The sequence below is a fragment of the Girardinichthys multiradiatus genome, chromosome 20, assembly GCF_021462225.1.
Source record: "Girardinichthys multiradiatus isolate DD_20200921_A chromosome 20, DD_fGirMul_XY1, whole genome shotgun sequence".
Taxonomy (NCBI): domain Eukaryota; kingdom Metazoa; phylum Chordata; class Actinopteri; order Cyprinodontiformes; family Goodeidae; genus Girardinichthys; species Girardinichthys multiradiatus.
Genome location: NC_061812.1, coordinates 26,736,627 through 26,753,637, shown reverse-complemented (window position 1 = coordinate 26,753,637; position 17,011 = coordinate 26,736,627). Strand labels below are relative to the sequence as shown.

Here is a 17,011-nt window from a genome sequence, read left to right as displayed (position 1 = left end):
CATAAAGTTTTTCTAGTTACAATAAATGTGTGATGAGGGTCTTAGTTTGTAGTGTGTGGGGAAATAATCCACGCAGGACAATCTTTAAGACTCAAACATTTATTAGAGAAAATTGACGACAGCCACCCAACAGAATGCAGATTTATGAAATCAATCAAACTAACGACAGTGATGAAAATATAGGGCATAATTGTATCATTTAGGGATCTTGCATTGAAATTAAACAACATTCTGCTGTTATCACAGTGGAACTCAGGATGACTCAAAGTTTAAACACTGTTAATGGAATTATAATTACTCAAAATACATTTTTCAGATGCTTTGATAAGAATGAAGTGATCTGATCTTACAAGAAGTAAAAAGGTGAGGAAAAATATACAATTTCAAAACATTCAACATGTTAATAGTGTGTAAAATAATTTTCTGCTTTAAAAGAAAGATCATACATTTATTATACAAGCTAAGTTGCTGCTGATGTTAAAATTCTTTTAGACTGAGAAAATAATGAGGGTTTTGGTGCATAGCTGTTTTTTCCTCCAGTCAGAGCATTAACATACTCGGGAGGAAACCAAACTATGTTTTAAATACAAAGGACTAAAGGAGCTGAAAGATGCTGCAACCTATCAGTCACCATGATTATAGTGCTCACTTTCACAAAATTAAAGTACAATATACATAACTAAAAACATACTTTTATCAGGTCAGTTGAACCTAACAGTATCAAAACCTCTGAAGTTTTTTTTTTTTAATACCATTATAAAATGGTTGTGTGATTAAATCTGATACTGAAAGTCAAATGAAATAGAACTTGTAAGAACATTTTTTTACAGATTATCCAAATGCCCTTAGGTGATGAAAACATTACTGAGACAAAACCTTCAAAACATTTTTTCAGGAAACGAATTACACTCCTGACTACTTATTGTGGTAAACAGGAGCCAAAGTTACTTTTTGCCCAGACCTTCAGGTCAGCTTTATTAGTAATAACATTACTAAAGATTAGGACACTTGTTCTCCCTCTCATGGAATGTCTTAGTGCTTTTAAGTGAACAATTAAAACAGCATTGAGCTATATTTGGCCACTAGGTGGTAGACAATTTCAAAGCAAGTGGTCAACAAAGTTTGATTTCAAAGTTGCTATGGCTCATCTGTAAGCAAACCTCATTAAATATATCTAAATAAAGTATTTTTTTACCTTAAAAATACAACTCCAGCAACAGGACTTTTAACCCACATTTGGTCCACATTTGAGCAAAACATATTATCCGCTCGTCATTTAATGGTAGCGCACGTCCCAAAATGGGTTCACACAGTTTTTATGCACAAAGTGATCAGAGTGTTTAAAAGTTCAATAAGTATAGGGAGCTATTAACTGGTGCGTTCCAAGCATGCATATTTTCATTTCATAGTTAAATATCATACTGTAATCATATACATGTAAAAAATAAGAATAAAATTGCTCTTTAAACAGGTTTATCTGATTTCTGTTCTTCATCTTCCACAACACTAACCCTTTACTCTCACCACCATTTGGCACAATTTACTGGAAAAGCTCTCAGTCGGGACCAAGCAGGAAAGGAAAACATTCAATACATCCTCTATCAGACATCAGAGCGATGTTATAATCACATTAATCTTTTAAAGCCAGATAAATGCCATGTGCATCGTCTACAGGAAGCAGCAAGTAAAATACGTCCAAATATAGCCTGTGCATCCTGTGGATAATATAAAATACAATATTCATGTATATCTGTTGCCGGGAGGATGAGTGATATCAGAAACATAGATCCACATAGAGGTGTTCTACACCGTGGTATTGGCAGCCTAATACCTGTAGGGGAAAAAAACAAAAGACAATTTTAAAATGTTTGAGATTTAGTTGCTATTTGTGAATTTGGTTTAAAGTTTTATAATTTATAGTCTTGTCAAATTACTAAAGTTTTAAGTTAAGCATTAAAAGAAGACGAAGAAGTTTTCACGACATTAAATTTAATAAAACACATACTTGTAAGAGGAGGTTGTTGTAAACTACATGTGCTTTTAAATGTGTAAAGTAAATAAGTACCTGTAGTAGTTTGGCTTAAATGGGCCATTTTTATTCAAACCCAGATACTTCGCCTGCTCATCAGTGAGCTCTGTCAGGTGGGCATCAAAAGTGGCCAGATGCAAGCTGGCAACATACTCATCTGAAAACATAATAAAAAGAAATGAAGACAGAGCATAGACATTCAGAAGACTCTACAATCAACGTAAAGTGTGTTCGAGATGATTTCCTCAACCTTTTATCTGACTACAGCCCAGTAAAGGTGTGTTTGGACTATGAGAGTCTTATTTGTCCCAAACTCATTTAGCCAGACAGTTTTTTTATTATTTTTTTTATTTTGCCACATCAAACAGGAACAGACTTTTAGCGAGAACCTCCTCCCACAGCAGCGCTGGTCGATACTTCGCCAGCTGTGGGGTCACAAAAATAAAAACCGTGATTTTGAGGAATAAAACAATAACCAATGATTTTGGAGCGGTGACTACACTTAAATAAACTTAAACAAAGTCCCTGAAAAATCCATAGAAAACTGTAGAGGGATTCCTCTGATGCAGACTGTTGTGTTCGGTCTTTTTGGAGCAACAGTAGAGGCAGCTACAGTCGGGATTAAAGCCCAGATTTAAGTTTCAGCTATGAACTTGTGATCATTTCACAACGTTCACAATGCGAAACTGAATTACAGTCACTACAAAGTTGGAGAAAGGTTGTAACATTCACAGATATTTAATAAATAAAATCTGGAAAACGTGTCCCAAAGAGCACAAACTGCACAAACACAAAGCAACAATGCCTTGGTTTTGGTGGTTCTTAATTGTGTCCCAAAACAACAATGGTTTAAGAGCCTAAAGTATTACTTTGAATAACAACTAATAAGTCCCTCTATCTCCACAGATGCTTCTAAACCAGTTAATACCTTACACTTTATTACAGTTAAAGGTAACAGAAAATATGAACTGTAGAAAAAGTACCTGAATTACAATGTTGAACAGAATTCAACAAATGTTAATCTGATAAATGCAATTGAGACACAGGGGGCTGATATTAGCTTAAAAAATATCCTGGTTCCTGGAAAAAGTACTTATAGTGCAAATGTGCCTAAAGTTAATTTCTTTACACTAAATTAGCAATCAAACCTGAATCTCAAAACATATCTTTGGCAGATGTAGAAAAAGATTAATGCGCTGAAGTTCTCTTACTATTAAGTTGCTCACCTTGCAAGCTTTGAAAAAGTAAAAACAACACGGTCAAATCTTTTAATCCTTACCCATTTTTTTGGGAAGTAAGTAAACATCTTGTTTGTAACGTCCATCTGGAGCATTATACAACTCTATGAGGGCCAAGGCCTGAAAAACAGAGATAACTATTACTAACACACGATAAAGTCAAAAAATAAAAAACTACAGTTCTTGAATTTAAGAAAAGCAAGTAAAGAAGCAGGAAAAAGGAAGCAGGACTATAGAGATAGGCATAATTGATTGCACTGTGTACTCTGTCATTCCAAGGTCAGATCAACAGATAATCTGCCACAATTGCGCAAAATGGAAAGAAAAATGCTGCAAAGCCTGTATGCTCCACAAGCAACAATAGAGCAGGAAAATAAATACGGTGTGGCTTTTACAACCATTTTACCTGAGTGGTGGCTGTGATGGAAAGGACAAAGGTAGGAACAGTGGAGCAGCTTAGGTTCAGCAGCCGTCCCTGTGAAACATGACAATATGTTATTAGCAAGAATGTGGGAGTTTACACATCAACTATATCACTAAGTACAGATTTATCTATAAAGGGTAAGGAAAAGAACAGGACAGACCTTTTTAAAACATGCTGCTAAGATATAAACTACTTTATCTGGGTAAATAAACATTCCCAAATATGTATAATGAAAACAAGACAGAAACATGTCATTAATAAGGACACTACAGTCAGACTGCATCGAATTCATAAAATCTGTAGTAATAAAATGTAAAAGCAACACCTAAAGATGTAGCAAGTTACCTCAGCCAGAAGGATAACTCTTTTGCCATCAGGCCAGATTACATGATCCACTTGAGAACGCACTCGTTCCCACGTCAGCTCAGGAGTCCGTAGACTTGCCTAGAAGGATCAAAAACAAAAGTCATACTCTCACCTTTACCACAATCCTGCAAATATCTTTATGAGTTACTTGAATAGGTTTTTAAATACAGTAGTTTACCACATCAATCTCAGTGTTCGAGTGTCCCATGTTGCACACAATACAGCCGTTTTTCATTCGATCAAGCTGGTCCCTGGTCACGACGTTTTTATTCCCTATAGAAATATCATTTTAATGCATCCATCGTCTACTAAACATGATATAATCAAAGTTCAACATTATACAGTGCAAAGAACCATGAGCTGAAAAGCCTTTTGTAATAGATTAAAAGGCACAGAAATATGACCCTTTATCCGTGCATTCTCCTGAGTACATCAGTATGGCTTTAAGCCGGGTTACCGGTGCATGTGATGACAACATCAACCAGGCGAATGACCTCGTTCAGCTTGACGACCCTGAATCCATCCATGCTGGTGAAAACAGCAACAGAGGAGATTAAGCAGTTGGTCGAGTCAGGACGGTATCACATATCTACTGACATGCAAATCAATTTAAGTGAAGGGCAGGGCTCCCTCATGTTCTTTTGTACTGTGTGAGAATAAACTGAACAATAGAGTCCAACTAGGCTGAGAGTAACACCGTCCTATTCAGGACACACACACTTTATGGACACAAATACTGTATCGGTTTTAATGGCTTTTACACTGCTTTTTCTTTAGAATAAAATGATTATTCAGCAAATGATTTTAAAGAATATTAAATTCAAGAATAGGTGCCCAAGTTTGAATACATTGCAAGAAACACAATTTTCCGGCCATCAAATTCTTCTGGCATTATTCTGACTCGATATCCCTCTGTTCTTCTTATGAAATAGTTGAGTTATTTTAAGTTGGTTGGTTTCTGGGTAATGACATGACTTCTAAGCGTTATCCCCTAATGTTCATTAGGGTTTCAACAGGGCTGGGGCTATTATAAAAGTCTAAAAGGTTAGGATATTTTGAATTGTGGTTCAGTGATGCTGTTTGATGCTATTTTTTTTAACCTGTATTACAAAGATGCCAGATTACAGTGAACTTGTTGAAAAGCAAATAAAACCTCAGACGGTGGACAGCAAGAGTTTTAGCTAGACTATATTAAAATCAGGTCAAACAGAAAATGTTCATATCAGTGGGTTAGAACCCAATGTTAGCTGATATATGCAGTCTACAATCTCTGACATGTTGGCCTTCCACCACTCTGAGCTCTTAGTTACTTTTAGCAGGCTCACAGTGATATATATTCCTTCTACGAGCAAGGGAACTATGCCCGATAAATTGACAGAAACTCGCTACCAAAACTCCAAATGAACCCTTTAATGTAATAATGTATCCTCAGTATGTGAGCACATTGAGCATGCTGATCATTTCAGTTCATCTCCTCACCAGGCCTGCAGGGCACAGATGGGATCGATCTCCGTCACATAGACAACGGCTCCCAGAGCTTTCAGAGCTGCAGAACAACCTTTTCCAACCTGAAACAAAAACAAATCAATTTAATCGTGAAGACTAAAAAACTGCTATTGGTAAACAAAGACAATGAACCTCTATTTTTCATTTGTGATGGCATTATGATTAAATTGTAGTCTCTCACCTCGCCATACCCACATACCACCACCTGTTTTCCTCCGAACATGACGCCTGTGGTTCTCTTCAAGCTGAACAGATTTGAGACGTGAGATTAGCGTATTTAATGGCAATGAAGAAAAAAAAAACACTTCCTGGAAGAATAAAGCATCTGATTAGTCAGGAATAATATGCAAAAACATTTATTTGATCCAATCTGTACCTTAAATGTATACCAAAACTGTACAAAAAAAACAATCAAAACACAGTGTAGCATACAATAAGAAATACAACAACAGGTCTTAATGTTCACAGAATAGTAAATCTGTAATGTGCTCTAATTATAGGATCTTTGAGGCGATCTCTGATGAAACATAAGAATGGGCGATCTGTCTGGCACATTTTGGAAACAATATTTTAAAGAACAACTCTTCAGCAGACCATTTCTGCTGTCATGTCCTTTTAGTCAAAATGTATCATGGTGCTTTGCTCCAACAGAACCATGTTCTCTAAACTGGACCGCATCTCTTGCCAGACAATAAATAATCTTTTAATTTGAATATCAAAATACTTTTAAGTTTATTTCAATGACAGAATCAAAAGGTTCTTCAAACGGTATCATAATCAAAACAAGTACAACAAACTTGTTATTTTCAACAGTTCAATTTAAGAAGTAAAAGTCATATTCTAGTTTGACTACAAACACAGAGTGCCATCTCTCAAGGGGTTATTTTGGTTAACTAATGAAAAGCTTATCAAAATGAAAACCTAGAAAACTGCCTTTTGAATGAATTACTGAATCAGTGCAGAGAGGCATTGAGGCAACCAGGCTCTGCGGGGTGTTCAGGAAGCTCAGGTTGCTTTAACGGCAGCTCTGAGCTCAGCTGTATTGTCGGCTCTGGTGTTTGTCATCTTCCTCTAGACAACGCTACACAGGTTCTGGGTCAGGCCAGTTTGCTGGCCAGTAAAACATGGTGATACCATGGTCATTAAAGCAGGTAACAGTACTTTTGGCAGTGCAGGCAGGTGCCAAATCCTCCTGGAAAATGAATCTCCATGAAGCTTGTCAGCAGAAGGAAGCGTGAAGTGCTCTAAAATGTCCTGGTCAATTAAAAATGTTTCTATGTTAATTCAACTATTCTTTTATTTAGTTTTCCAGTAGTGAAGCACCTAAACCCAGAGTTTACTCACCCATCTAAGATAGACTCCCTGCAGCAGTACAGGTTGTCAAACTTCTGCTTTGTCACAGAGTCGTTTACATTCATGGCTGGAACACACAGTTTCCCTGCTTTAGAAAGCTGATACAACCTGAATGAAAAGGAACAAATAACAAAACAGGTTGCAAAAATCTGAATTTGTTCATAAACTTCACATCTGCCTCAAATTAATCACCTGTGAACTCCAGTAACACTCTCCTCTACAATGCCTCTGATCTTCTTGAAGACATTTGGATATTTCTTATACACCCAGTGTGTCAGGTCTCCACCATCATCAAGGATCTAACAGAGATTAAAAGTAGCTTCATTTTCACATCTATAGAGCCAGGTAGTTTTGTGTATTGCTTGTCAAGCAGACACAGAAAAAAAATATACCATTTAAACATTTACAAACTGTTAATAGACAAGCAGCTCTTCTGACCTTCAGAGGACTATTTTAGGCAACCAGTTCCATTATTGCTGTATGTCGTATTATCAAATAGTCGCTTCATGAGGGAATAAAAAATTTTTTCACAAACCATGTTGGGCTGCCAGCCCTCAGTGTTGACACAGCAGTCAATACACCACCAGAAGTCATCCTCAGATTCTCCCTTCCAGGCAAACACAGCCACACCTAAAACGTCAGAGACGGAGATATTATAAAGCATTATACACAAATAAATCCACAACACCACATGAATCCATCTTCTTGACCTCCAGAAACAAGCAAACTTTATTTAAACTTTATTTATTCAGCTTTTTTTAGTCTCAAGCCAATCTAAACAATGTCAGAAAGAATAAGAAAATCATGTAAATAGGACAAAAAAAGAAAAATAATTGATCATCATGAAATCACTAAAATAAAATTTAAAAACAGCAACTAAATCAGGCGCGGCACGTGGAGTAGTGGTAGAGCACGCTTCATATACGGAGGCATCAGTTCTTGACGCAGCACCCCGGGTTTGAGTCCCGACCTTGAAGACATATGCTGCATACTTTGGAAAAATAACAATAAAGACTACTAATGCTGCTAAAAAAACATTTAATAAAAATAAATAAATAAATAAAAATGACAGAAAATAAATCAAATAACTGTATAGGAAGTTAGTACAAGCTACATTAAAAGGATGAAAGCAGAGACGATGACAGACTGACGTACAAAAACTGGAAACTGAAAACTTGTCACACATTTGTTGTAACAAAAAAGAAAGGTTCTTAAAATGTTGAAGCCAAAATATATGTTTCATTTCTTGAAGAAAATCCTACAAAATTTCAAAGGCCTTTATTAGTAATAACATCCAATTTATGTAAAGAGTCAGGATAGAGCGCTGACTCATTTACTTACAACTTACAATATTATCTTTGCCCTGCTGGACATCATCTATAAGTGCAAACGCCCACTCTTTTGAAGAAGACCCGACCCCCGCATGAGTTGCATTGGATACTTCACTGTTGTCTCCAGACAAATGACTTCCAGATGTTCCAAACAACTCGAGGAAAGATCCATCAGAGAAGTTATCTTTGCAACTAACTTGTGCTGTCCATCCTTGTATTTCCTATGGAAGTTCAATCTGTTCTCAGTGTTCCTCCACCCACACCAATCCCCTGCCAAGTTGAGCAAACACTCAACTGGTGAGAACATGATTCTGCTGTACACTCCGGGTGCTTACTGAACATTCGTGGATGCACGACGTCTTCTTTACTGCCGTTTGAACTTCCTGATGGCCTGGAAAACTGTGCTTTCAGATGCAATGTTACTAACTGTAATGTGTTTGCATGTGAGGCAACATCAAGGCAAAACGATGGTGGTTGCACCTTTTTAATTGGAGGCAACCGTTGATTTGAAAAACATATGCCTCCTGTTTATTACAGTGATTCAGCTGTAATGTTACACAGCTGTGCTTAAGATGCGACTATGCTGGAATAAAGTGGGCAGATCATTTAGTGCCAGGGCAAAAACATTGTGAAATGGTTTTTTATGCAGTCACAGCTCTTTGCAAATCACCGTGATACATCTAATCAGTCTTGTGGACAAAAACCGAAGCTGGAGAGGTAGCAGAACGCAATATTTGAACAAGTAAAATGCAACATTTTCTTTAATAGGTGTCTGAGCCACCTGGGTTCATGTATAGCTCCAATGTAAAAGCCAGTTAAGGAACTGCTCAACAGCAGTTGACATTTGCAGTTTCTTGGCAGTTTCTTTTTTTCCCCAAACAGTTTAATGAACAGCCCAGCTTGAAGTAGATGACGCACATCAATAAATTACTGAGACGAGCACCTAAAACTGCAGAAGCCCCAGAGAGTATTGAACCCTCTTATTTTGCCAGAACTCCAAATGTTTTCTCTGGACATTTAGTGCACATTTAGACAGTTACGTAGCAACCAATGATAAAAAGGCTCAAGCAGAATCACTCTCACACTAAATGGGAATACTTATGTGGTCCAATTATCTTTGCAGGGCTCAATGTTCAAGAGTTTGCCATTTTCAAACCGTAACCTTGGTTTTAAAAGACATGGGATGAAAGCAAACCTCCACTTGAAGGAAGCTACCAGGAGGTAAATAACAGTCTGTTACGAACATCGTGTTTGTAATGGAGTGGAAGTAAAATATAAAAGGATCAAACTACCTTTTATACAAAACCATACAAATATTAGGTTAATTATTAATATTTCTAAGAGTACATGTTGGGTAACTCGATAAGGCATCTCCGGTGCTTACCTCTCTCTGCCAGGGCAGCAGCAACTTCATTCTGCGTTGAATATATGTTACAAGCGGTCCAACGGCACTGAGCGCCAAGAGCCACCAGAGTCTCAATCAGCACCTGATAATCAGAACACAAGGAACTGCTTTTATTTAAAACATATTACAGTAAGTATCCAAGCCTGACTACAGACTAGCACACTGCAGGCACTGCTGAGTCATTAGAGTTTAATATCAGAAAAAATAATAATCTTACTGCAGTCTGAGCAGTTATGTGAGTGCAGCCCACGATTTTGGCACCCGCTAAAGGTTTTTCACTCTGTGCTCTCTTCCTGAGAGAGATCAGCGCCGACATATCTGAACAACATAACAACGCTGAGTGGGAGAAACAGGAGCACAGATGATGCAGAAAAACGTGAACATTTACAATCTATCATTTAGAGAGACAGCTACTTCTACATGGACCCTGTGAAAAACTGCAAAAATACACTCACCGGCCACTTTATTAGGTACACCTTGCTAAGTCAGGCGCTTTATTGCCATCAGAACTGCCTTAATTCTTTGTAGATTAGCATCACGCACCTGCAGCAGATTTGTTAGTCACACATTCATGATATACATCCTCCGTTCCACCGCATCCCAAAGATGCTCTGGTGGATTGAGATCTGGTGACTCTGGAGGCCACTGGAGTACAGTGAACTCAATGTCATGATCAACAAAGCAGTGTGAGATAATATGAACTTTGTTACACAGTGTTTTATCCTGTTTGTAATTTCCTAATTAATGAAGCCATAAGCTTGACGCTCTCCATGTTTCCTCTTTTATCCACAGCTCCACCAAAACAGAAACAACAGACTGGATCCTCTTGATAAACTGTTTTACTCAAAAAATAAAGACGATACAAACGTAACTTATCCACAAACAATAAAGACTAAAGAAAATAATATGAATGAGGTCAAAAAACTGTGTGGCTCCACTCCAACTATTTGACTCACAACTGAATAGCCACACCCCAAAACTCCTTAACTGTCTAATAAGGAATTACATATGCAAATTTACTAGAGGGCCTTAGTATAATGTCTAATATTACATTTCCTTATGCATGACAGTTCTTAACCAGTCATTGTATTCTAATAAACTTGAATTATCGTCAGAAATATAAACTTCCTCCATCCTAAATAAAGGTCTAAATAAACTAAAACAGAATTTAGGCTTCTACACTGTTGAAGGTAGTCATCAGAAGATGGGAACATCGTGGTCCTTAATGGATGGAGGTGGTCATGTTTAAACAATGCTTAGTTGGTACTAATGGGCCCAAAGTATGCCAAGAAAATATCCTCCACACCATTACACAACCACCACCACCAACCGGAACCGTTGATACAAGCCCGGATGGTTCCATGCTCTCATGTTAACACCAAATTATTTTCCTCCCATCTAAATGCTGCAGCTGAAATACAGACAGAGTTATTCAGAAAAGCCTGTCTGGTACCAACAACCAGGCCAAGCTAGTAGTCACTTAAATTTGCTTTGATCTATTCTGATACTCTTTTTGAACGTTGGAAACTCGCCTTCACCACGTCTGGCTGTCTGCCTGTGTTGCCCTGACACTGGCTAATTGCTCTCATTTATTGTTAACAAGCAGTAAACAGGTGTTCCTTACAAAGTGGCCAGTGAGTGTATAGAGAAGATAAAAGCACTCTTTCACATGTTAAACTGTTCATTCCTATTTTTCTCATTACATTCAACAATTAAGTCAGCAATTAGTGGCTTCTTGTTTTAAAATCAGTTTGTAAAGTGGTGTGAAGAGCAGTCATTTCTTTTCTTTAATTATCAGAAAAGCCCTAAAACAAAAGTACAGGGGAACTAATACTGCCTGGTCTCAAAAACGCATATCAAGGCAGATATTCCGTCTGCATTTTTGATGCATCAGCTTCAAGTGAACTGCTCAGTTCACTATGTCCTTGTCAAGCATTACCTTGTTCTGCTATCTCGATCTCTCGTCTGCCAAATTCAGCCTGCTTGATGTTTTTCACGCAGAAGTCACTGCTGCCCTTGGAGTTGACTTGTGTTTTGTCCCGAGGCGAGGTCTCGTCATCTGAGCTATCAGTGTAGGATGCAGCTGAAATTAAAAATTAGGTTCAAAAATAATACTCGTGATATCTTGATGTTGGATACCTATTAAAATGTGCACAAAGTGAACTCTTACCAGAGCTGTAGCTGTCAGTGGAGGACTGCGAGATGGAGCGGGACAGTGAACGACGGCCCGTTTTGGTGGGAAACCTGCTGAACTCCTGCTTTTCCTCAACAAACTGAATTTGCTAAAAAAAAGAAGAAAAAAAAGACAAAGGCATTAATTGGTTTAAATAGACATTATATGAAATTAATGTTAAGCCAACACAAGATGAAAAATGAAAGGCAGAAAATGCTGTAAATATTTCATCCTTCAGCATTGTAGTTTAACCAAAATGTAATTGAGTCAAATGAAGAACAGGTTTTTTTATGCCACATCATAATTCTTTCATAACTAGTAAGCTTCTCTTTTTTATGGACGAAAATAGATGCTTAATCTGCCTTTGGAAATTTGGTTCTGGATGTCCCAACCCGACTTATGTTTGTGCAGTGATGGTGAACCTCCTTACTCACTGCCAGTTTACATTGTTTTGACTCTGCTGAATACTTAAAGAAAATAATACACCAAAAAAAAAAAAGCCTTAGAAAATATATATTTTTTTAAAAGTTACTGATTTTTGCGTTTTTTCTGCTTCTACTTCATCAGCTAAGCAGAGTATGTTGTCGTTGTTGGAGTTTTCCCCCCTTTTAATAACCAATAGGAAGTGCATTGCAGAAAGTAGAGTGCATTATGCAACGAGAGCACAGAACATCTTGTTTTTGCCATGTCATCTCATTTTTAATCAGAGCTTCAAATTTTTGATGATTGAGGATGTTTGGATGGATGCAAGGAAAAAGGCATTAGGATGTCTTTTTTGTTTTCATGCAAACATTTGTGTATGAAAGCTAATGACCATTTAATATGCTGATCCCATTACCTCCTGGGCAACGTGTTTTTATTGTCGACAGAAATCAGCTAAAAAAATGTTGGAGCTTTAAAGAAATCTCAATATGCCTACAGTGCTTTGAAAAACATATTAAGACACTTTGAGCTCATCACATTTTGTAATACCACGACCGCAAACCAGACTCCACTTCATTTCAGAATGTATTACAAACAAACACGGAGTAGCTCTTAATTTTAAAATGGAAGGAAAATGATGCAATAATGTAATAATGTAAATAATGTTTTTTTTAATATAATTTACAAATAATCTCAACAGTGTTGCATGAATTTGTTTTCAGTCCCTTTATCTCCTTTACCCCCAAATAAGATCCAGTGCAACGAATTGCTTTCAGGAATCATTTAAATAGTAGTTAGAGTATAATTTAAACTTAGTTTAAATCCAGCTGTTCTGTGAAGGCCTCAGAGATTTGTTAGAAAACATCAGTGGACAACCAGCATCATGAAGACCAAGGAATGCACAGGATAGGGTCAGGGAGAAGGTTCTGGAGAAGTTTAAAGTGGAGTTAGGTTATAAAAGAGATCCCATGCTTTGAACGTTTGAGCCCTTCAATCCATCATCCGAAAATGGAAAGAGTATGGCAAAACCACAAACCTACCAAAAATTAGCGAAGCAGCTGAGGAGTACCAGGTACCTCTGGAGGGACTGCAGAGCTCAGGTGGAACAGGGAACTATCAGTTGTGCACCACAACACTGATTAAATGTTTCAAAAAATAAGCCATGCAATGGACACGGCAAACATCTGGAAGAAGGTGCTGGTCAGATCAGACCAAATCAGAACCTTTTGGCCTTTGTGTAGAACTCTACATGTAGCGGAAAACAAACACTCTGAGCACACCATCTCCACCATGACACATGGTGGTGGCAACATCATGCTGTGAGGATGCTTTTCTCCAGCAGGGAAGCTGGTCAGATTGTTACGTGACAATTTGTGGAAAACTTCAATGGGTACAAATGGTGGAAATAGATTTGCAAAGAACTGTACATACATATGATTATTCATATTTCTGCATTTTTTTGCTTGAGATAATAGTCAGATCCTGCATGTTTGTCCTCTCAGAAGCTGTTGTCAAGGTTTAAGGCTGATGTTAAAAAGCATCCACATACAGGCTAAATAACAAGGTAACAAAAACAACATGAGGCTATATTTTTTGCAATTTAAGAGACAAGGCACTGATCAAAATGATGTTGGTTAAAGCGTCTAACATTGAAATACAGAAGGTATAAATCACCATCCTGATAATGGGACAAAACTACACTGTATCTTAAGACAGATAAAGACGTGTGTCATTTGTTGCAGGAAATAACTGCAACTTCCTCTCGAACAAAACACTATCAAAGCTAACAAATGAGTAAACCCTGACCTAAATTACATTTTATTTGTCAAACTGTTTTAAGAGAACATAATTACTTCCACTTCAAAAAATATTTTAACACTCTGTGGCCACGCAAACTACTACTAAAGCAATTAAGTCATTAATGCAGAGAACAGGCCTCCTTACAAGAAAATGAGGATGTGAAACAAAGCCCAAATAAAGCAGAGAGACTGACTAAGAAATGTTGGGTTGAGTCAAGTCAAGTTTATTCTTTTAGCGCTTTTCAGCAACAAGGCAGTCAAGGCGCTGTACATAAGGAAAAACATTACAATGATAGAGAAAATCACACAACAGAGGTAATAAAAAAAAATAAAGAGAATAGAATGATGGATAAGAAAATGAAAGGAAAGTTAGACTGAAAACCTAATAATGTTTAGATAACACATTCAAAGGCCACTCTAAACAAATACGTTTTTAGTCTTGATTTAAAGCAACTTAGGGTTTGGACGCTTTTACAGTTTTCTCGAAGTTTATTCCAGATTAGTGGAGCATAAGAACTAAAACCTGCTTCTGCATGTTTGGTTCTGGTTCTTGTTCTGGGTGTGCAGAGTAGATTTGCGGGTGTTGGACCTTTGATTTAACCAAACTTATTTTCCCTTGGGGTATACCAGCTTTATATAAGCGTGTATTCAAATATCTGCCTCTAGTTTTTTTCTCCACTTCAGTCATTTAAGGAGACATCAGGAAATCAACGTCATACTTTCTTCCTTCAAAGTTTCAAGTAACATCTCACTTTTTGGAAGTTTTACAAAGAACAAACAGCCCTGTTGTTTCAGTAAGAAAGAAATATATTAGTTATCATAGTTTGTTTAAAAAACAACATGTAGAGCAGGAAGTAAATCTGGTGATCTATCATCTATAACTTCAGGATTATTTTACTTTCAAGTGATCAGACAAAATTGTATGTGCAGCACCTTGCAAAAATAATTAAGACAGCGAAGTGAAAGGAAAATTAAACTTGACTTTAAATTTGTTTTTTTACAAAACAAAATCTGAATAGGGTGACATGCGCTTGTATTCAGACCCGTTTTGTTCTCATGATCCTAAATAATCCAGCGCAGCCAATTGCCTTTAGACCTCACAGATTTACCAAATACTAATATTTCAAGATTTGAACAGCTGAGAAGCACAGATGATTCTGTCTTCTGAAAGTAAACGACAGTTAACCTACCAAGACATCGCCCTCCACCTAAACAAAAAGACTGCAAGCAGAGCTTTAATCGGAGAAGCAGCCTTCAAAATGGCCATGGTATCTGTGGAGGAGCTGCAGAAGTCAACAACTCAGATGGAAGAATCTGCTAGCAGGACAACTATTAGTCATGGATTCCCCAAATCTGGCCTATATTGTAAGAAGAAAGCCACAGTTAAAGTTGACCAAAAGCCATGTAGGAGACGCAACTAATGTGTGAATTAGGTGGTCTGGTGAGTTGAGATGGAAAAATTGTTCAAGGATCCTCTAGATGGAGAGCATGCCGGATGCCAGAGCTAGAGCTGTTTTGCAGATTATACAGAAATGATGGTCTCTAGAGATGCAAAGCTGGGCTTTCACCATGCATTTCACAACTATGCACTACTTTGTATTTGTGTAATACATCAAATACATTAAGGTTAAAACCCTAAAAAATATGAAAAGGTTCAAGACGCATGAATACTTTTACAAGACATATAGTGAGGAAAAGAAGTATAATTGTAGCACCTATTTTTTTACCCACTTATCGTCTGGAGTACATTTATTAACTCTTTGTTTGGTCTTCAACTATTAGAAAGTCCTTCTGCGTGTAAAATGATGACGAGCAAGACAAGATGCAGCCACAAACATTTACGTAACAGCAGACAGCAGGAGAACCACCTAAGCGTCCTCCATGGATGCCGTTAAGCGGCCCCTTAATGTAGCTTAAGAAGCCTTACCTTTTTAACTGGTTTGTGAGTGGGCACAGCGCTGAACGCCGAGGACAGCTCTCCCATGTTAATTTCGCTGTTCTTGCTCACGGTCATGGCTGAATATTTTTCCGCGACATTTTCGCTCTCCTTCACTTCTTTGCTCGCCTGCTTCACTTCAGCCTTCGCCTCCCCGGCTGTCTCTGACATGTTGGCGGCAGCAATGAAATCTTACCTGGATAGAAATACAACGACCCCGAGCTGGCGTTAAATGTCCTACTAGGCTTCTGCTGCTACTACTAGCTGGTTCCTGTTCTAAAGAGGGCGAAGGGAATCTGTTTTTGGTTTAAGATCTTAGAAAAAAATTCAGTAAACTGTATTAATAACTGATAATCTGTGTGTGAATTTGTTTAGGAGCTGATAAATATCGTAACGTACGCAGCGTTCGCGCTGTCTTCCTTCTGACTCAACTGTCACCTAGCTGAGAAACTTTGTGGGCAGTTACAAACAGTCGGGGCGTGTTGTGCGTGAGGATGCGTTCATAGCAGCTGGGAGAACAGAATTATACATGACAGCGTCTGTTTACGTGTTTTGTTTTGTTTTTAATTTATCTAATTTTCCATCAGAAATATGTGTCATACTACCCGTAACGTTAATTGTATTTTTAATAAAAATAGAGACTAACATGTCCCCTTTTACATGAAACGTAGGTGGCTCAAGTTCTCACATGAACAAGATTTAACTCCAAATTCCGTGTTAAAAAGTAATGCATTAAGGTATCCATTTGTAGTAATTTGCATACCATGTTGTTACAACAGAAGGCATAGCAGCACGTACAAATAACCACAAAATAATGAAATATTTATGATAGATAGATAGATAGATAGATAGATAGATAGATAGATAGATAGATAGATAGATAGATAGATAGATAGATAGATAGATAGATAGATAGATAGATAGATAGATAGATAGATAGATAGATAGATAGATAGATAGATAGATAGATAGATAGATAGATAGATAGATAGATAGATTTACATAATTTACAGATTGTTTAAAGACCA

The 17,011-nt window shown here is 37.4% G+C and overlaps 1 protein-coding gene across 2 annotated transcripts; it reads right to left on the bottom strand.

Annotated features, from left to right (window-relative positions):
• Positions 1–83: 83 nt before the first annotated feature.
• LOC124857042 (S-adenosylhomocysteine hydrolase-like protein 1) lies at positions 84–16,450 on the bottom strand. Of its 2 annotated transcripts, none has more exons than XM_047348089.1 (17): positions 15,975–16,450; positions 11,823–11,934; positions 11,592–11,735; positions 9,870–9,988; positions 9,632–9,734; positions 7,452–7,546; positions 7,109–7,215; positions 6,908–7,024; positions 5,745–5,808; positions 5,537–5,625; positions 4,515–4,585; positions 4,236–4,330; positions 4,037–4,135; positions 3,674–3,742; positions 3,309–3,387; positions 2,066–2,186; positions 84–1,831 (listed from the first exon to the last, which is right to left on the bottom strand). In XM_047348089.1, exons 1-17 carry the CDS (start codon positions 16,152–16,154, stop codon positions 1,825–1,827), a joined length of 1,671 nt encoding a protein of 556 aa, XP_047204045.1. In that variant the 5' UTR covers positions 16,155–16,450; the 3' UTR covers positions 84–1,824. The 2 variants fall into 2 exon arrangements, with proteins under 2 accessions (XP_047204045.1, XP_047204046.1); XM_047348090.1 differs by having other exon boundaries at positions 9,870–9,970; positions 15,975–16,449.
• Between the last annotated feature and the right edge of the window lie 561 nt (positions 16,451–17,011).